Source organism: Trachemys scripta, chromosome 4, assembly GCF_013100865.1.
Source record: "Trachemys scripta elegans isolate TJP31775 chromosome 4, CAS_Tse_1.0, whole genome shotgun sequence".
Lineage (NCBI taxonomy): Eukaryota > Metazoa > Chordata > Testudines > Emydidae > Trachemys > Trachemys scripta.
This window is the reverse complement of record NC_048301.1, coordinates 31,095,671-31,116,743: the sequence shown is the minus strand read 5'-3', so window position 1 is coordinate 31,116,743 and position 21,073 is coordinate 31,095,671. Positions and strand designations below refer to the sequence as shown.

Here is a 21,073-nt window from a genome sequence, read left to right as displayed (position 1 = left end):
GGGCAGCAAAGAGGTGGATCAAGTGGCCGCTGGGGATATGGCTGGTAAGTGGTCCATGGGCAAGGGTGGAAGGATGGGTGTTGTTGCCGGTGTGTGGGGGGTAGAATATAAATGCCCAGGAAATGAAGGGTTACTCGGGAGTCCTTAAGAGAGTGAAGGGAATCATCCATTTTGTTACCTCACAGGGGAGGTCCTCAAGGGTTGTCTGGACCTCTTTGGGGAAGCCACTAGACTGGACCCAAGAGTTGGGGCATAGTACTACGCTGGATGCCAAGGAGCAAGATGCAGTGCCCAGGTATCAACTATGGCTTGGAGGGCCATTTTGGCTACCAGTTTGCCCTCATCTAACAGGTGTTGGAACTCTTGCTGCCTGTCTGGTGGAAGAGAGTCCTGAAAGTCTGCCAGTTTGGAATAGGACAGGAAATCGTATTTAGCAAGAATACCCTGGTAGCTGGCATTGCGGAACTGTAACTCTGCTGAGAATAAACTTTGCAGCCCGGCAAATCCAGTTTTTTGGCAGCATGATCAGGGGGCTAGATTTGAAGTGTTGCTGACGGGCGCATTTGGTGGCGGCATGGACAACCAGAGAGTTGGGTAGTGGGTGAGCAAAAAGGAAGTCAGTGCCCTAAGAGGGGACAAAGTAGCCGTGTTCTGCCCACTTTGGTGAAGGGGCACAGGATGCTGGTGTGTGCCAAACCATTTGGCAAGGTTGTAAGATGGAGTCATGTATTGGTAAGGCCGTATGAGAGGGTCTGGGAGGTTGAAAGATGTCCAGGAATCTGTCCTGGCAGGGAGTCTTGAACATTCTCCAGTGGGAGACTGACAGCAGCAGCCAGGTGATGGAGCAGGGACTGGTGCTGTGCGTGGTCCTCTGATGGTGAGAGGGAAGGTGGAATAAGGGCATCGTCCAGTGACAACGAAGTGTCTATAGGGGACCAGTGGTTCTGATGGTGCGGCTGGGGCCAACGGTATGGAAGCATCCAGGGGTTCCTCCTGGAAGGTGGCCGTAGGGAAGGAGATGAGCGGTGTGGGTAATGCATACCGTGATGGTGGTAGGGGTCCCTAGAGGGCCAGTGAGGCCAGGATTAGGGATCGCCATGCATCGACAGACCCCATAGGTAACGGAACCATGGGTCAGATGCAGGACCGTAGTCCAGAAGGTAAGACCAGTATCAAGGGTCCAGACTGTAGGAGCGGGCCAGGGAAAGGACCATGTCCAGGTCGAAAGACCAGTCGGACTCCGAAGGGTCCGAGAGAAGGAGCCGTCAGCACTGGTGGGACCAATGGTGCCAGACATGGGGCAGGAGAATTGTGAATGAGCAGAAGTGGCTCGTCCACCACCAGAGCTGGTGGAGAATGGTGGAGGACAAGAGGTTCATTGGCCGGAAAAGGGAGTCTGGGGCTGGGCAGAGGTCCAGAGCATGGCAGAATGTCCACAAACTGCAAAATGAGTTCTGCTGACTGTGTCAAGGGCGATAAATGGCCCGGAATGCACGGGACTCAGTGCAATTAGCATGAGGGTCCCGGTGGAGTTGGCGGTGCTGGGAGTGAAGTAGGAGTTTCTGGGGCCAGAATGGAAGATGGAGCTGACAGTGAGCAATAGCGTTTGGAACAGTGCTCCGGGCGCACTCTCTTTGGAGCTGGAGCTTCCCTCATGATGTGCAACTTCTCACCCGACCCATCACAGCTTGGGGAGGTAATGCTGCATTTTGAGACGGTCCCCATCGGAGAGTTGCCCTTGTGCCCATGCTTCTTGTGCATGCAGCGGGGCTTCAGTGGATGTGGTGGTGCTGCCGATGATGCATGTGAGGGATCCAGTGAGGTGTTCACCGCTGGTGATGGATCCCGCTCCAATGGTTGTGTCGGAGCCGGATCAGGTTGTGCACATGGGTGCATTGCCTCCTCCATTAGAAAATTATGTAGGCGAAGTTCTCAAACTGCTCAGGTCCGTAGTGGAAACAAGCAGCAGATGGAGCAGTGGAAAACTATGTGGGCATCACCCAGGCAGTAAAAGCAATGAGTGTATTCGTTGCTCACCGAAAAGGAATGAGGGCACGAGGAACAGTTCTTGAAGCCGGCTTGACGGGGCATAGTCCCGGTGCCAGGGAGGAGGAGGAGAAGTCCCTGATAGAGGAATAAAGTCCAAGGGAGAACCTAACTAACAACTATGAACAAACAGACAACTATCTAACTAGAGAAAAACTATGTACAGTAAAAGGCAAACACAGTACTCTTAATTGACTAAGAGCACTAAGGAACAGGGGTTCCGACTCTAGCCATGCAGTGGTAAGAGAGAACTGGAGCAGTGTCAACCTAAGCAGCCTCTTAAAACCTCAGACGTGCGACATGGCCAACGCATGATGCATGTGCGGGTCAAGGGATACTATTATGAAGTTTCAGCTCCGGCACATGGCGTGCGTGCACTCCCGTGTTTGGAATCCACATAGGGATCATCACTCAAAAAAGAATTATGCTTCTGCCAACTCACGTCTATGCCAGCGATAACTATTTAATCTATTCACTGTTGGCAGTTGACTGAAAGTTACCTGTAGTTCAACTTTTAGTCAGTATAGATAGAGAGAAGAAGAACTGGCTCAGTAGCAGTTGTTGGAGGTCTGTGAAATTTATTATTTCTGAAGTTGATCTTGGGGCAACTGGAAAATAAGAACCTGAAAAAAATTAGCCCGTGGACTTGCCAAAGGACAGTCAGTCCTTAAAGTACTTGGTTAAGATGGTCCTGAGTTTTTGGGTCTGTCTGAAAGAAGCAAAGTCTTTGGACCAATGTTTTTCAAAGTCTAGCCCAGGCTATTCCCAAAACCATTATTCTTTTCATGACAGGAGAAGTTCATAAGATGCAGCTTAGATTCTAAGTCACCTGTTATAAAAAAATAAAAAATATATGGAGATATACCTATCTCATAGAACTGGAAGGGACCCTGAAAGGTCATCAAGTCCAGACCCCTGCCTTCACTAGCAGGACCAAGTACTGATTTTGCCCCTCAAGGATTGAGCTCACAACCCTGGGTTTAGCAGGCCAATGCTCAAACCACTGAGCTATCCCTCCCCCCAACATGGGGTTTTAGCTATAGAAAGTGAGTCACAATGTTGCCTGCCATCATCTAGGCCAACACCTTAATCAAGTTTGTAGCCCAGTAAGCTAGCTTGCCTTTATTATATTCTACTTTGCATTATATTCAGCAGCAATGCAAGGAACCTAAAGGCCTGTATCCTGTAAGACATTTATCTTCAGCAAGTTGGCATAAGGCTTGAGGCCTACGTACTTGGAACAAATAAACTTTGTACAGATGCACTGCCAGTATCTGATACAAGTACGGTAACTCTTCACTTAACGTTGTAGTTATGTTCCTGAAAAAATGCTACTTTAAGTGAAAGTGTTAAGTGAATCCAATTTCCCCATAAGAATTAATGTAAATGGCGAGGATTAAGTTCCAGGGAAAAAATTTTTGCCTGACAAAAAACATTATATATATACAGTATAAGTTTTAAACAAACAATTTAATACTGTACACAGCAATGATGATTGTGAAGCTTGGTTGAGGTGGTGAAGTCAGAGAGTGGAAGAGGATGGGATATTTCCCAGGGAATGCCTTACTGCTAAATGATGAACTAGCACTCGGCTGAGCCTTCAAGGATTAATACATTGTTGTTAATGCAACCTCCCACTCTACAAGGCAGCACGAATGAAGGGAGGAGACACAATAGATGCATGGCAGTGGCTGCAAACATTCCCTGCGGAAACTAAACGTGAGTTTTCAAAGTGCTGGGGGATGCGTGCGTGTGTGCATGCGTGTGAGAGAGACAGACACGCATTGCTCCTTTAAGTACGTTGACACCATTCTAAGTACACTGCCTTTTTAAGTATATCAGCAAGTTGAGACAGCAGCTGCTGCCAGCAAGCTCCCTCCATCCTGAAGCCTGTGGTGTCTCCCACCCTGCTCTGTAGCGAGGGGGTACAGGAGCAGGGGTACAGGAGCACCCTGACATCAGCACCCCTCTTGCCCCCCACTCCTCGCACAGCAAGCAGGAGGCTCCCGGGAGCAGCTTCAAGGCAGAAGGCAGGAGCAGCGCATGACAGTGGTGGGAGGGACACCTGAACTGTCTGCCACTTGACAGCCTGCTGAGCAGCTGCCGCACAGGGAACTTAGGGGAGCTGATGGGGGCTGCCGGCCCACCCTGGTTCCAAGCCCCCACCAGCTAGCTCCAACAAGTTGCTCTTCCTGCAAGCAGTGGACAAAGCAGGCGGCTGCCAAACAACGTTATAATGGAGCACTGCACAACTTTAAACGAGCATGTTCTCTAATAGACCAGCAACGGAACAACGTTAACCGGGGCGACATTAAGTGAGGAGTTACTGTGTTGGGGTGCTAACAATACAGTATTTAAAGGAAAGTTCTGACCACAGGTACATACCTAACCACAAAAGGGCAATGGTAATGAATTGATGTATATGATAAGTTGAGATCATTGATATACTAACCTATAGAATTAGTAACCTATAAAATTAGTAAGGTAAGGACATACAAATAAGTAAAAAGAGAAATACCCCTACTGAATATGCATCAAACACAGTGTCACTAATATATCATATTATAAAAGTTGCATCCCAGTCTAGGGGCGGTAGGAGAAGGAGATGTAGTCCTTGGGAGGTGCCAGAATGATGGCCACTGGAGATAATGGGGACGGTGATGGTGATGAGGAAGGTGATGGCTAACATTTCAGATTCTTCTACAAGGGATGGTGTGAGTACACGGATGTGCAAATGTGCATTCTGTAGAATCTCTATCTTACTGAGTTGGGGTGTTTATGACTGTGCTAAATGCATTAATAAATTCTATTTTTAGATATAGAAAAGTCCCTATAGTGCGAGTGTTGCAATTGTGCACATCAGGGTTGCCAACTATATAATAATTTGTATAATACTGGGTCTGATCTTGGACAAGAACCTGTCAACCCTTAAAGTAATACCTGTGGATTCTTAAGTAATCAATATAATTAATACATAAGCTAAAAATTGGGATACAAGTCTCTAGTGGCAACACATAAAAATTGCTAGTTATAACAGTGCCCACTTCACTAAAGATTGCAAAAAGAAAGAGGTCTAAGTTTGTTTTTAAAAAAACTTCTCAAGATGAGCCCCATGGAGTTTCTAGGCTCTTGACGACAACTTGAATCAACAGAAAAAACACACACATGTATTTCCTGAATTTATAGCATCAAAGATCCAGTGTCTGTTTCTTTGTCTCACTTATGTATGCTCTAACAATTATTATAGCATTGGTGTCAGGGGGTGAGGACTGTAGTTATCATTGTCCATTGGGAGCAAGATCAATGGGAACCAGATACTCTCTTTCTTTGAGCAAGGTTTAATGAGGACTTAACTTGTGGGATGTAAGACCCACAAAGTCAAGAAACAAATCAGAAATGGGAAATATCCATTTGGGTATGGATGCATTTTGGGTATCTTATCTGAGAACGGATATATTTTCTTCAAATTGCCTATACAGCTTGCTCAGAGATTTAGATTTAGATACCTAGGTAACAATACAGATACATGCTGGGTGCTCAAACAAAGGTTTAGTTCAGGTGATTGGCCTCTTAAATCTCTCGAGTAAGGGTTTATAAGACAAGAAAAGACTGTATATTAAACAATCTGAATGGAGATGTTCAGTTTTGTTCACATTGTTTTCACTGTCTCCTCTCAGAAGTGCATCATGTTGGCAGAAAGAGAGCATGTTCTTTGATTTGTATTGCTTGTTAGGTAATAAAGTAACTAACACCCATGATGTAAACTAAGAATGAGACCCCCAATTCTGCATATATGATCCAGTTGGATGACCTTCAAGGGCTCATATGTTGGCAAAGCTGTCCTTCTGCAAAGTATACAGTTCATCATTAGATGACAAAAGATATGACAGGCAGCTGTTCTGTTTGCATATGGTTTCAAATGTAGATAGTCTTCCATTCTACAACTATACCTCATTTTGTAGGAGTGCTTTGGAAAGCTTTAATATGAAACTAGCACTTGTATAAAAATGATCTTGCTGGAACACAAAGTTTCTATTTGTGCTGTTGGAGCTCCTCTCTGCAGCAGCACTAAAAATGTTACAACTGATTGTTCTCAAAAGCTTCAATGTCTATGCGCATGAGCTGAATTAGCTCAAAGATCTCTACCATGGTATTTTGAATGTGGAGTGGAGGTTGTACAGGTGGAGATTACACCCTTGCCACAGACCATCCATTCCCTTTTTCTGTTTGGAGCAAGGTTGTAAGCATTTAGATGCAGTGAATATATCTTCATCTGTGCTTGGAAACCATCTACCACGCTGCGGGTGCTATCACAATTAATTATAATAAATACTAGGCAGACTCTTGTTGATGGTCTACCTGCAGAAGTTAATGAAACCAGTCTGCTTCCAGACGGCTCAGTGAGAAATGATGAATTTCTGATTAGAAGGATTTGGTAGGTGTTTAATCTAACATCTGAAATTTAATTGAACTGAAACAGAATAAGTTGCATTTTTTTCTAAATCAGGATAAAAGTCATCAAAATAATTTACAGGGTGGCACTGTAATAATTTTCTATGAGAAAACACACACCCTTTATTGTTTCATAACTTACCTAGAAATCTCAGCTTGGGAATTTTTCTCTCCATCAACTGTAAAAGGTGATGCTCCAGTTAATAACTCATACATAAGAACACCAAGACTCCACCAATCAACAGCCTATAAAATAAAAATTATATATATGGTACTTCAAAAAGCATATAAAAATAAAACAAAATCCTAGGAAATAGCTAACAAGAGAGAACTATGTTGCAGGTTAACACACAAAGGCAAGGTATGGTGAAATTACAGAATTAAGATATTAGAGTAATTAAATTGAGATAGCGTAGAAAATGTGTGTGTGTGCGCGCGCACACATTTCCCCATTTGGATTTATGAGAAAATACTAAATCATAGGTCATCTGCTCCAATCCCCTACACTGAGGCAGGACTAAATGTTATCTAGACCATTCCGACAGGTCTTTGTCTCACCTGTTCTTAATAACCTCTAATGATGAAGTTTTAACAACCTTCCTAAGTAATTTGTTCCAGTGCTTAACTACTCTTAGTTAGTAAGTTTTTCCTAATGTCTAACCTAAATCTCCCTTGCTGTTATGTAAACCCATTGCTTCTTGTCCTGTCCTTAGTGGCTATGGAGAACAATTTATCTCCCTCCTCTTTATAAAAACCCTTTTACATAAAAGACTATTGTGTCCCGCCTCAGTCTTTTCTTCTCCAAACTAAACAAACCTATTTTTTTTTTTCAATCTTTCCTCGCAGGTCATTGTGATGGGTTGTATGCCCCACACTGAAACAGCCAGAGTTGGGGGCGGGTCTGGGTGCCCCGGCTATCCAGTGCAGAATGGTATTGCTAGGGCAATGAATGGGAAGACTGCCTGAGTCACTGTGGGAGTGACAGTCAGGGCAGTGGGCATGAGGACTACCTGATGTTGCTGCTGCAGAGGGACTTACCATGGTGTGACCTGGCTGGAGGGCTGAGTCACAAAGCAGCTATACTGCGACTCTGAGATGGAGGAGAGCTGCAATGGTGGAAGAGAAAAAAGGGAGTACTGAACAAGGCAGAGCTATCCCCAGAATCTCCGAAGGGGGCATCACCAAGAAATGAGTATAGGACACTGTGATAGCATGTTGGAGAATGTGGGCATGATGATACCTCTGGTATAAGGCGTCAGTGATAGACTGTGCATGACGAGTACCCTGAGATGAGGGGTTGGAGAGAAACTGTAAGGCACTCAAATCTCGACAAAGGGGAAGGTGAGCCATAGACGAGAAAGGACCCCTATGAGAAAGTGAAAATGGAGATGTCAATAGTACAGGCTTTTTATTTTGTTGAGAGAAGTTATCCCCTACCAGGGTGGATGCCAGAGTTGCTGCTCCCCAAGGGGACCTGATAAGCACCAGAAGTAGGTCCATGCCACAAAGGGACAGATACTTGAAAATCAGAAGAGACTGGGAGAGGCCCAAGTATACCTACAGGACTATTTGGTGAGGGTAGCTGATCAACAGCAGTGGTTGTATAAAATCCTAGAAAAGGGAATAGGACAGGTCATAAGGGCCAGGAAAGGGAAAGATGGTGTTACGGCTGTGATTCGATTTCCAGCATCCTTCCAAGTTAAATTGAAGAGATTAGGCTTCCTGATATTTATGGAGAGTCCAGTGATCATAATGGGGAAAGGTGGAAGCTGACTGTCTTGGTGGTTCATGTCTCTTGATATAAGCAAACATCTTTCTATGTAGAGGGGGCTTTCTTCAAAACAGAAAAAGATATGTTTGCAATAGTGTGACTTGATTTTCAAAAATAGTTAATAGTAACAAAATTTTAGAGCACATCTCATTTCTATAAAATAAGCTAGAATAATGGCTTGCAAAAACTAGAAAGTGTTTTCCTAAAATTAAAGTTTCAATATACATTTTAGCGTAGCATCTAAAATCTGTGTTCACATCATTGACACATTCTGGGTATTGAGATATTGTGAGCCCGGGTTTGGGTACTTGATTTCCCACCCCCAGTCCTGAGTTAGGAGATCTGGAAATAGGCGGATCCCGATAGGGGGAAAGATGGACATCAATGGAAGTTCTGTGAATCAGAACTGTCTGGATCAGCAGGGTGTTGGAAGAGGATGGTGGCTCTGTGGTGATGGATCTTCCCTCCAACTTGTGGTAGCAGGTGGATAGGAGGAAAGGCGTATCTGAGGCCATCTGTCCAGGAAAGCATCACCCTTGGAATTGTGACATATTGCCGCCCCAGAACAATACAAAAGGGGAAGTTTTCTGCTTGTCTGGGACAGAAAGAGGTCCCATAACTGTGTAAATATCTTGGTTAGGACTGCTGTGGCTCTCCCATTCATGGTCTGCAGAGAAACTTCTCCTTAGTTTGCCTGCCAGGGAGTTGTGAAATCCCAGGATGTACACAGCTTGTACCATGATGTGGCTTCTGATACACCAGTTCCAAAGTCTGACTGCTTCCAGGCAGAGGGGATGAGATCTTGCTCCTCCCTCTTTGGTTATATACACCACCGTGGGGATATTGCCCAACATTATCTGTACAAGGAGTGAGCTTATGAGGGGAAAGAAGGCCTTGCATGCAAGGTGAACCGCCCTCAGTTCCAATAATTTTATATGCAGCCTGGCCTCTTGTGAGGTCCAGATACCCTGAGCAATATGGTAGTCCACGTGAGGACCTTACCCTATAAGGGAGGCGTCTGTCAAAAATGGTGGCTCTTGGTACGGGAGGGTTGAAAGAAATCCACACCATGACTTGAGTTTGACCATCAAGTGAGGAGTTAAGAACTCTGGTGGGAACAGTCACCGTGGAGTCAATATGATCCCTGTTTGGTCAGTAAGTTGAGTGGAACCAGGCTTGCAGACAGCGTATGTGGAGTCTGGTGAACAGAGTCATATAGGGCATGTGATGCAACAGCAAGAGAGATGGGTGTACCGTAGTTCGCGGTTTCCAGGTGATGCAGGAAATCAGGTTTCTCATCAAATGAAATCGGTCTTCAGAAAGAATTGCTCTCGCAGAGACTGCATCCAACCATGCTCCTATAAAGTGTGTTGTCCTTGTGGATGACAAAATGGAATTTTCTTCGTTTATACAAACGCCTAAGGTAGCAAGAAGCTGTGGAAGAGATCCTATTGCTGACATGATTTCCTGATGAGACTGGGCTACCAGGAGCCAGTCGTCCAGGTATGGAAACACAGTATAGCTCTAGCATCTCATCTGGGCTGGTACCACAGAGAAAACTTTCATGAATACCCTGGGTGCTGTAGTGAGTCCAAAGGGGAGAACCCAGAACTGGCAATGTGCCTGTCATACCATGAAACGCAAGGACTTCTTGTGGGATGGGTAAATGTCCATGTGGAAATATGTATCATCCATGTCGAGAGCCACAAACTACATTCCTTTCTGAAGGGAGGGAATTATAGATGCCAGCATAATCATCCTAAATGTAGCTTTTGGATAAAGACGTTGATAAAGCTACCGAAAGTCCAGGATGGGTCTCCACACTCAATCTTTTTGGGGGATTAGGAAATATGGAAAGAAAAAACCCCTCCCTTGGTACTGAGGCGGGATGCGCTCTATTGCCCCCCACAATATTCTCTTGATAAAGCAATTAGACTTTGGAACTGGTGTATCAGAAACCACATCACAATAAAGCTACGTATACCCTGGGAGTTCACAACAGCAGAAGTGAGAGTGGTCCCTGAAGGGGGATTGGGAAGGAGAAAAACTTGATGGAATAGCCCTGATGGAGAATCTTCAGGACCCAACTGTCTGTGGTGATCTTGTTCCAGCTGTAGGCAAACAGAATTGAGACAACTGCCAAAGGTGACAGGAGAAGGGGGTGGCATCTATGTGGCATGCAGGTCTCGACCTGTATGTCAAAAGTGGCCGTTGGCCTGCGGTTGAGAGTGAGTGGAGACTGAGTCCTCTGGCATTTGGGTACAGGCTCAGGTAGACACTGGTAATAGAGAGCATGCGAAGAAGGTTGTTTTGCTCTACAGGACTGTCTATGGTTTTTCCTCCTGGGGACTGAAGTGTAAATAACCAGGGACCTCAGGGTAGATCTCAAGTCCCTTAGTGAATACAGGGATTCATACGTCTCTTCATTAAAAAAGTTGGACTCACTGAAGGGAAGGTCCTGCATGGTGTTTTGGACCTCCCTAGGAAATCCTTACAACTGTAGCCACAAGTCCTTCAGCATAGCAAGTTCTGTGGCCAAAGTCCTGGACATTATGTCTGCGGTAGCTACTGCAGCCTGGAGGGCCACCTTTGCTACTAACTTCACTTCACCTAGAAGCAGTAGCATAGCTAGCGGGGTGCAGCTGAAGAAGCCGCTTCCCCTGCCTTTCCAAAAGCGGCCGGAGGAGCGAGGGGGGGCGCAGGCTGGCGCCTCGCAGTGCAGCCAGCAGCCCTGGAGGGACGGTGGGTGTGGCCAGAGGAGCTGGGGGGCGCAGCATGCGGCCGCCAGCCTGCGCCCCCATCTCACTCCTCCGGCCGCAGCTGCCGGCCGCATGCTGCAGCCAGAGGAGCAAGAGGGAGCGCAGGCTGGCAGCCATGGGGGGGTAGCGGGCATGGCTGGAGGAGTGGGGGTGGCGCAGCATGGCGGCTGGCAGCCGCGGCTGGAGGAGCAAGGGGGAGGCCACGGGGGTGGCACAGCAGGGCCGGAGGAGCTGGGGGGAGGGGCGGTGCGGCCGGAGGAGGAGCCAAGGGGGGGGAGCGTGGAGCAACCGAAGGAGGAGCCAAGGGGGGCATGGCCAGAGGAGGAGCCATGGGGAGGCACTTTTTTATGTTTGCTCCCCCTCCTCTTAGAAGCTGGCTACGCCACTGCCTAGAAGGGACTAGAACTGGGTTCTGTCCTCTATGGGAAGTTTATCTTTAAAGTCTGCAAGCCTGGCATAGCTGTTAAAATCGTATTTCACTAACAATGCTTGGTAGTTAGCCATATGAAATTGCAGATCTTCCTTCCCAGAAAGTCCAGTCTGCTGCCAGGATGGATTTCTGGTAGTGCGACTCAACTCTTTCCAGGACTGCCTGTACCATCAATGAGTTGAGGGCAGGATGAGAAAACAAAAAGTCAGTTTCTTTGGCAGAAACAAAATCACATCTCAATCTTTTTTGGTGTAGGGACACAAGATGCTGGTGTGTGCCATACCTCTCTGGCTGGCTCTAGTATAGCCTCATTAATTGGAAAGGCCACCTTACTCAGTCCCTTTGGTTGCAAAAAGGCTAGGCACCAGTATTGAGGATCCTGAACTAATTTACTGGGATCTGTAGATCGTTTGCAACCCTACGTAACAGCTCCCAGTACTGACTGTCATCTGGTGGAGAAGGCAATGACTAAGTGACAGCATTGTCCAGAGATGATGAAGCAGCAGCCTGTGGCAGGGCCTCTGCTCAAGTCCAAAAACAGCACAGAGACCTTTATGCTAGTAAGACAGCCAGTCAACTTATTTATAATGTTGATTCCCACCACCCTTGTACATTATACAGTCTTAACTCCTACAGTTTTAGGGAGCCCTCAGCTCCTGTCTGCTCCTCCCCCTCACTTCTGTCCTGTGCCTTTTTGTATCCTCCGCCTAATAGCTTAATTAGCCTTCCAGGTCTTCTCCACCCATCAGTCAGACACAGTTCTTAATAAGGTCTCTTCTGGAGTGTTTAACTGAAGCTGCAGTGACCAGAGTGCTGGCTCAACTGTTGCTGCTCAGTGTTCTATCACAAAACTCCTATCAAATCAGCAGAACTGGTTCTGGCTCCTCCTCCTCATACACAAATGGAACTGGCTGGCAAGAAGTGGTACAACTCATGAGAGGGGTTCAGACTCCTGCCACAGGAATCCTGTGGTCCCCAATAAGGCCAGAAGGAGGGATCCATCAGTCACAATGGCTCCCAGAGGAATTGGTACCAGTGGTGCTGGGGGCGAAGGGGGTCATACTGGAAGGATGGTAAGTATAGCCTCTCAACTGTCTGTCAGGTCTCCTGTCCTTCTGTGGAAATACTGATGCAGCTATCTCCTCTTCCAATTCTGAGGACTGTTCTGTTGGTAGCAGAAATGCCATTGGTACTGGAACACTCCTGCCCAATGGTTAGAGATGGGACTGCTGAATTCTGAGACATTAGTAAAGATTCTTTCTCCAAAACGAGGACATCCCTCACAAGATCAGGGCCAGAAAGCAGTGGAGACTGTGGTAGGGGAGGAAAATATCCTCTGGTGTTACATAAATCTGTATGGCCCAGGGAGTTTCAGCAGATATGCCTGAAGGACCTGACTCCTCTGTTGCAGCTGAACAGTCTTTAGATGAACAGGGTGATACCAACAATGAGTCCAGACCCACACATGTATAAGGAACTGGTGAGCATCTGTCCTTCCGTTTTGGTACCACAGTCAGTCGGAACTGACTGATCCTTCTTTTTGCATGCCTTGCCTTCCAACCTAGGGGTCTTAGTGGAGCCAGTTCCATGGTTCCAAACACAGTGTCTCACCCGAACTGGACCAGCTCAGGAACAGAATGCATTTCTTATGTACCGTCTTCTGTCCTTGCACCCTGAGAGTGCTCTCTACTCTCAAGAGGAGGCCTGGAGAAAGAGTCCTTTGGCTTTGGGTTTAATGACTCCGCTCTAAGGCATATTTTGGAGAGGCACTGCTGGTTGGTGGAGGCCAATGTACAGGAGGGTCTCTCAGGCCCAGATCAGCGCAAGACCTTATACAAAGTTCCTGATAGAGGAGGCTAAGTTGGAGCTCCTGGGCCTCTCGAGTTCTAGGTGGAAAAGGATCTACAGATACTGCTCTGTGCAGAGATATGTGCTTCACCCATACAGTAGAAGCACCGTTGATACTTATCACTGATGCAGAAGGAGTGACTGCAGAAGATACAATTCTTGAAGCTCGGGACTCTGGGCATAATCCTAGACCAGACAGTGGGTTGGGAAATGACTCTATACTATACTATAACAACAGACTTCTTAAACAAATACAGAAAAACTATTTACAAATATTGTGTGTTATAGCTTATACACAGAGTGAAGCAGGACACTATTCCGACTCAGGCCATATGGTGGTAAGAAGTAACTAGAGAGGCGTTGACCCACACTGCCTTTTACACCCTGGGTCTGAAGCATGAGGGTCTACCACAAATGTGCAGGTCAACGGACAATCCTTTGAAGAATTCCTGGACTTGGCACATGGAGCCAATGCAAACCCACCTGTGGAATATACATAGGGACTTTCATTCGAAGAATCACCATTGAGAACTACTCTGAGTACACTTTTTCAAATCAGTCCTGCATCCACCGTCTAGTCATTTCATCTAGACTACATTTTCCTAGTTTGCTTATGAGAATGTCATGTGGGACTGTGTCAAAAACCTTATTAAGGTCTACTGCTTCCCCACTATCCACTAGGACAGTTACCCTGTCAAAGAAGGAAATTAATTGGTTTGGCATGATTTATTCTTGCAAAATCCATGTTGCCTATTATTTATCATACTATTATCTGCTAGGTGCTTAGAAATTGTTTATTTTATAATTTGTTCCAGTATCTTTCCAGGTATGTAAGTTAGGCTGATAAGTCTATAATTTCCCGGGTCCTCTTTGTTCTCCTTTTTGAAGATAGGTATCACGTTCCCCCTTCTCTAATCCTTTGGGACCTTCCCCATTCTCCATGAGTTCTTGAAAATGATTGCTTTGGCTAGTTCCTTAAGTACTCTAGGATGAATTTCATCAGGCCCTGTCAACTTGAATACAATATTTAACTTACCTCAATATTCTTCAACCTGTTAATTCCCTATTCTGTCATGTGTTCCTTCCTCCTTGTTGTTATATTGGGTGACGCATCTAGTGAATTGTTTTAGTGAAGACTGAAGCAAAATAGGCATTAAACATTTGTGTCTTCTTTGTGTCGATCTGTTATAAGCTTTTCTTCCCTAGTAAGTAATGGACCTACACTTTCCTTTATCTTTCTCTTGCCCCAATGAATTTATAGAACCTCTTCTTACTGCCTTTTGTCTTTCACTAGGTGTACCTCATTTTGCGCCTTAGGGCTTGTCTACATTATCCGCTGGATCGACAGGCAGCAATCCGGGGGGTGGGGGAGAGGAGTATTGATTTATCGTGTCTAGTCTAGACACAATAAATCAATCAACCGCCGAGCACTCTCCTGTTGACTCCAGTACTCCACCAGGGCGAGAGGCGCAGGCAGAGTCAATGGGAGAGCGTCAGCCATCGACTTACTGCAGTGAAGACACCACCGTAAGTAGATCTAAGTACGTCAACATCATGTACAACGCTATGCACATAGCTGAAGTTGCATAACTTAGATCAATTCCCTCTCCCCCCCCCAGTATAGACCAGGGCTTAGGGTATGTCTATACTTACCGCCGGGTCCAGCGGTAAGCAATCGATCTTCTGGGATCGATTTATCACGTCTTGTCTAGACGCGATAAATCGATCCCGGAAGTGCTCGCCGTCAATGCCGGTACTCCTGCTCCACGAGAGGAGTACGCAGAGTCGACAGGGGAGCCTGCCTGCCGTGTGTGGACCCGGGGGAAGTTCGAACTAAGATACTTCGACTTCAGCCACGTTATTCACATAGCTGAAGTTGCATATCTTAGTTCGAAGTGGGGGGTTAGTGTGGACCAGCCCTTAGTCTTTCTGATTTTGTTCCTGCTTGTTTGTGCTATTCTTTCACACTCATCCTTAGCAATTTTTTCCTTGTTTCCATTTTGTACAATTCCTTTTTGATTTTCACATTATTAAAGAACTCCTGAAACAATCATATTGGCCTCTTATTAGTCTTCCCATTTTTCTTCTGCCTCACGATTTAGTTTGCTGTTTTATTTCTAATATTGTCTCAGAGAAACTGCCAGCTATCCTGTACTACCTCCATTTGCCTTACACTCTCTTTTCAAAAGGTACCATACATAACAGTTCTTTAAGTTTGTCGAAATCTGCTTTTGTGAAGTCCATTGTCCTTATTCTACTGCTCTCATTCCTTTTCCTTAGAATTATAAATTCTATCATTTTGTGATCTTCACTGAAGTTGCCTTTTGCTTTTGGATTCACGACCACTTCCTCTCTGTTAATCAGAATCAAATCTAAAGTAACTGCTCCTCTTGTTACCTCCTCCACCTTCTGAAATAAAAGGTTGTCCCAAATACATTCCAAGAACTTGTTGACAGTCTGTTTTCCTGAATTATTTTTCCAACAAGTATCTGGAAGTTAAAGTCCCCCATTACTACCATGGTTCGTGTTTTGGCTGCTTCTGTTATTTGTTCTAGAAATGTCTCATCCTCATTTGGTGGTCTACAGTAGATATCCTACCACTTCCCCGCCTTTTCCTCTTTTTATCTTCACCCAGAGACTTTCAACACGTCTGATTCTCACTTCTTTCTGGACCTTAGTTGGGAAAGCTTGAGTTGTGAAATGGGGTTAGGAAGTTTTGGAGGGCAGGCAAATAATCACATAAAAAACTACACAGTAGGATTCATTTTAATCAGAAATGTAAACAGGCAATGACAAAAGAAAGCTGGGATGAAACACACCTTGTCATGTCCTGTGTCTCCTCCTCTGACAATATCTGGAGCCATGTATTCTATAGTTCCGCAAAAGGAATATGCTCTCTCATTCTAAAAAAGACACACATATTGATATCAAATGATTACAGTGAATAAGGGCTATATATAACTAACAGCTGGTGACCCACAGCTATCATTCAAACAATTCAGAACTGCATAGACAAATCACCTTCCACCATACAGAGAATTAACACAGAACCCTTGAGACTATTCACTACCTCCTAGGCAAGAACTACAATATTATGAATTTGTGGGGCAGATTTAACATAAGCACATGAAACAATCTTTGGTATTTAAAAAAAAATGTCATCTAGACTTAAAATAAAGTGTAACCAATTAGCTGCTACAGGACATTCTCCAATATATGATTTATATGATCTCTGACAGGTGTATTACTAATGCTCTAAAAAATATAGGTAAAATACATTGATACATTTTTATAAAGGTCTTTGCAATTTGGCTAAACTTGATGTTATATCACACCCTCTGGCTCCCATATTCATGAACCTATACTGACCTCTATTAAAAAAAAATCTCTTTTCATAATATACAGTGTGTAAAAAACAACCCCCTCGCTCTTCTTGGGAGCAAATTATTTTCATTTTATTCTACACACAAGGTATTTGTTTTGGTTGTGTTCAATCTGAGCTGTTTTCACAGGTCATTGTACCATTCTTTGTTGATAGCCATTTACTTTTGTGGGCAACATAAGGTAATGCTGTGCCTTGATAATTAGGAAAGCACATGTGATTAGGCCAAGCAATACTGTTCACCCCTTATCCTTCAAGGTTCTAGCATTTTTTGGAAAAATCACAAGTCAGGTTTACATTTGTAGATTCAGATTTGGAGTTCAAGACAGGTGCTATACAAGGAAATCAAGAACGTACTACACTAGAAAAAGGAAACTTCTGAAATAAATTTTAAAAAAGGTCTTGTTCAGTGCTTCCATGAGATGTAAATTAACCAGTATAATGCCAAATTATTAAACTATATTTTATTAGAAAATGTATACTCTGGCTCGCATCTGATAAATTTCTGTTTTAATATAGTTAAATATAAGCCGAATTTTTGGGAATGTTATTTGTTTAAGATTGTTTCAGCTGTTCCCCTTAATAAAGCAATAGGACAGAAAACAATTATTTTCTTCTAACCAAATTCTTTCTGGATTGTGTCCACAATCACTGAATATTCAAATACTCACTTCATCTGTAAGAAACTCCTTACTCAGACCAAAGTCTGTCAGCACAACGTGGCCATTAGAATCAAGTAGAATATTTTCAAGTTTTATATCTCTGTATATAATCCCCAACTGCAAATAAACATAAAAACAGTAATATAACATTGATTTGAAAATACCAGATATGTTAAAGAATGTTTCTAAATTTGGATCTAGCAAAAAAGTGATTAAAAATCCCAGACACAAAACTGTTAGATTCTCTCAACCTTCACTAAATTTATCAGTAATTTAAGGGTAAAATATGTTACAAAAATGTTTTAATTATTCCAAAAATAATCACCACAAACCCAGTAAAATTCAGAGTTATGGTCAAATTTAAAAGGAATCCAAATATGTTAAGGTAATGAAATACAGTTATGGAACCCAAACCTAAACTCCACCCTGTAGTGACATTATAGCATACAAATATGATAAATCCATAATAGGGGTTGCAGTCCCAGATTATAATAAACTGATTTTTAAGAGAGATTTGATTTTTATTTTTGTTCATGGTATCATTACAGGGCAGAGTAATGGATTATTTGGATGCTTAACTGTGCAATACCACAGCTTAACACCTCTAGTCTTCTTTTCAATTTAAAGCTTAACTCTGAATTTCCTTGGTTTGTAACAGTTCTTTTGGGGATCATTACAGCATTCTTTTTGTTTTAAAACAAAATTACTTAAATTACTTAAAATTACTGCCATGCACTCTTCACTTCAATTCAAGTTTTTAGCCTGGGAATTTCCTTTTTTATTTTTTCAATTAAAATTTTTGTACATGGTCACTAAACAAGAAAGGTAGAGAAAACATTACCATGCAATCTAATGATTTTGGCTTTTAGATTGACCAATATGCTCTGAGTGCTTCATCCACTGAGGAGAAACGCAAAGCATCCAGAGTGTATTGGCCAGCTCCCATGCCCCACCATCTCCTAACCTCCACATTCCCCTGCTTTTACTTACACACACCAGTTTCCTTTGTCTACCCTGTGCCACAAATTCCCTTGCACAGCATCCCAGCATTTCCCCCTTGTGATAAGTTCACAGAAGTTGAGTGATCCAGTCCAAAGAAGAGATTTTGAAAATAAGCATTTAGGATTAATAGTGCTATTTATTTTTTCTTCAGCAGGGGCTGAAAATTAATGTTCTTTTACTGAGAATTCCATGAATTCTGCCATCTCTTACTGTTCTCAATGGGTGTGAAGCTACAAGTTACTATTAGCAAAGATCCCTTGTTTCAAAATAGCCATTGCTTCCCACTGTCCCCAACCAGCATGAAGTCAAGGAAGAATGGTGGCTCTGAGAGTTAGTAGTCACCATCCTCCCTGAGGGCCATCTTGGCTTCACCCTCAACGGAAACAATGGCAGGCAGTAAACATTTGAAAAAGAGCATCTCTCTGATAGCAACCCGTACCTTCACACCCACTGAGAATAGTAAGAGATGGCAACCCCCATTTTGAAAGAGGATGGATTGTGAAAGACATAGGGCTAATTTGTGTTAATCCATGAATACTGTATGTTTTATATGATTGTTGAATGAAATAGGTACTTAGTAGCTATACTGGGTTAATGGGAACTGAACACATAGGTTAGTTCGTTTTAATACTAGGCTGTTCAAAAAACAGTCAGGAACACTAGACAATGTGTGCAAATAAGCTACAAAAACAGCACAAGAAGGCTGAGCAATTAACTGTAAATATTCCACTTACAGGCTCCAGCCAAGAGTTACATTGCTGTTCTGCCAAGGCTGGAACCTAAAGATCAAAAGGACACTGAACAGTTAAAGTGACTCTCTACTGAGAAAGAGATGTGAGTTGTCGGGGATGCTTACCCGGAGCAGTCCAAAAGAGAGAGAGATTCTGTGGGAGGGTCTAAGTTGTGCTATCTGGCTACTATCAGGGGAATGGTAGTCTAGCCAGGCATTTGGACTGTTTAGAGTGCTCAAATTCTCTCTCTCTCATGCAGAGCTGTGTTCCTACTGTTAAAGATAAGCAATACATTATTTTTGAGAAGGTCACTGTATAGTAACTGCTCGTCAAAGCCCTGAAAGAAAGACCTGCAGGGCTCAGTAAATTGAGCCTGCTGAGTGAACAAGGGAAGTACGCAAGAGCAGGTCCCTGGTCTACAAGTCAGAGAAGTGTGAGATTCCACCCAGATAGAGGTGTAAGCAGGATGCCTCTCATCTGAGAAGGCTGTGCACTTGGAGATACTAGAAAGGGGTTCCAGGTGCAGTTAAGAAGGTAACTGTGACACAGATCTTCATGGAATTCTCTGTAGAAGAATATTGTTTTTCAGCCTCTCCTGAAGAAAAAATCTTTCAGTTATTAAAAAATAAACAACAAGAAATGACTTACTCCTACATACATTTTTTCAAAATGTAGGCAATGCATGAGATTTCAACATTTTAACTATATGAGAGGTTTCAAGAGTATGTTACTCCATGATTAAGACTATTCAGGACCCCAAAAAACCCCAAAGCTAAGATTCTTAAAGGACCCATTATAAATTTAACTTGTAAACTAATTGAATTACTTACTTGTAGATTATCAGAAACAACATTCTGTACTAAATAAGTGTTGTAATTTAGGGTAGTATAAACTGTATTCTTCATATATAAGAAAGTGGCTGAATCCCTACTTTTAAGTGCAAAACTGAATTCAACCTTAATAATGGAACCACCAACACCTATATTCATAAGAATATAGGTTCCTGGCTGGACTCTGCAGATTATGTAAGATTCTATAAACACAACGCAGAAGCCAGTTATGCTACAGCAGGCTGCACAGCAATTTTGCTCACATAAATTTCCATACTCTTTGCATCATTAAAACAACAATTCATCAGAGACCGCACTATTAGTATTACTATGTCTTACGTTCCTAAAGCTCATGAGTTTCAGCAGGACACCTGTAGGGATCAGGAAGGGATTCCCCCTCTCCCCCAATGTATTCTTGAAGGTTTGGGTTTTTTGTTTTTGTTTTTTTAAATCTTCTTCTGAAGTATCAGAGATGAGCATGACTGGAGATGGGACATTAAGCAGGATAGGCCAGGGCCACAAGGAGGCACTGAGCACACTCTCTCTCAGGTACTTGGGCTGGCTGATTCTTGTTCAAATGCTCAGGGTCTAACTGATTGCCGTATGTGGGGCTGGGAAGGAATCTTCCACTAGGTCAGATTGCAAAGGAAGTCGAAAACCCCCCCAAGATCACTGCTAGTGTGTGTATGTGTGTCACTTGCTTGCTTAATCACTTACAAACCATTGCAGAGGCCTAAAGCACTGGTGCACCTCAGTCTCTCCTAGCCTCTGCCTGTGGCACATAATAGTCTAGTCTTCTCTGGGCTGTAACACTGTGATCTAATTTCGGTTGTTGGGTTGTGGTGGACTGTGATGTACAGGAGGTCAGACTAGATGATCTGGTGGTCCCTTCTGGACTCAAGCTCTCTGACTCTAAACTCTACATGTACAAAAAAACTACAGTCTTAGCCTCTTCTCTATCACATAGCCAAAATAAGGAGCTGAAAGTGCAAACATTGTCATTATAGGTTTCAGAGTAACAGCCATGTTAGTCTGTATCCGCAAAAAGAAGAACAGGAGTACTTGTGGCACCTTAGAGACTAACAAATTTATTAGAGCATAAGCTTTCGTGGACTACAGCCCACTTCTTCGGATGCAAGAAGTGGTTGACCCTACTACCA

The 21,073-nt window shown here is 43.8% G+C and overlaps 1 protein-coding gene across 4 annotated transcripts in view; it reads right to left on the bottom strand.

Moving 5' to 3' along the window:
* Nucleotides 1-21,073, bottom strand: part of RPS6KA5 (ribosomal protein S6 kinase A5) — a 178,645-nt gene that overhangs the window by 81,982 nt on the left and 75,590 nt on the right. For 3 of the 4 annotated variants that reach the window (XM_034768087.1, XM_034768088.1, XM_034768089.1), the window contains 3 exons: nt 17,360-17,467; nt 16,126-16,209; nt 6,641-6,744 (listed from right to left, as the gene is read on the bottom strand). In XM_034768087.1, coding sequence (XP_034623978.1) covers nt 6,641-6,744; nt 16,126-16,209; nt 17,360-17,467 — 296 coding nt within the window. Of the gene's footprint in view, nt 1-6,640; nt 6,745-7,536; nt 7,605-16,125; nt 16,210-17,359; nt 17,468-21,073 lie in introns of those variants that run through there. The other variant, XM_034768090.1, reaches the window with a different exon arrangement.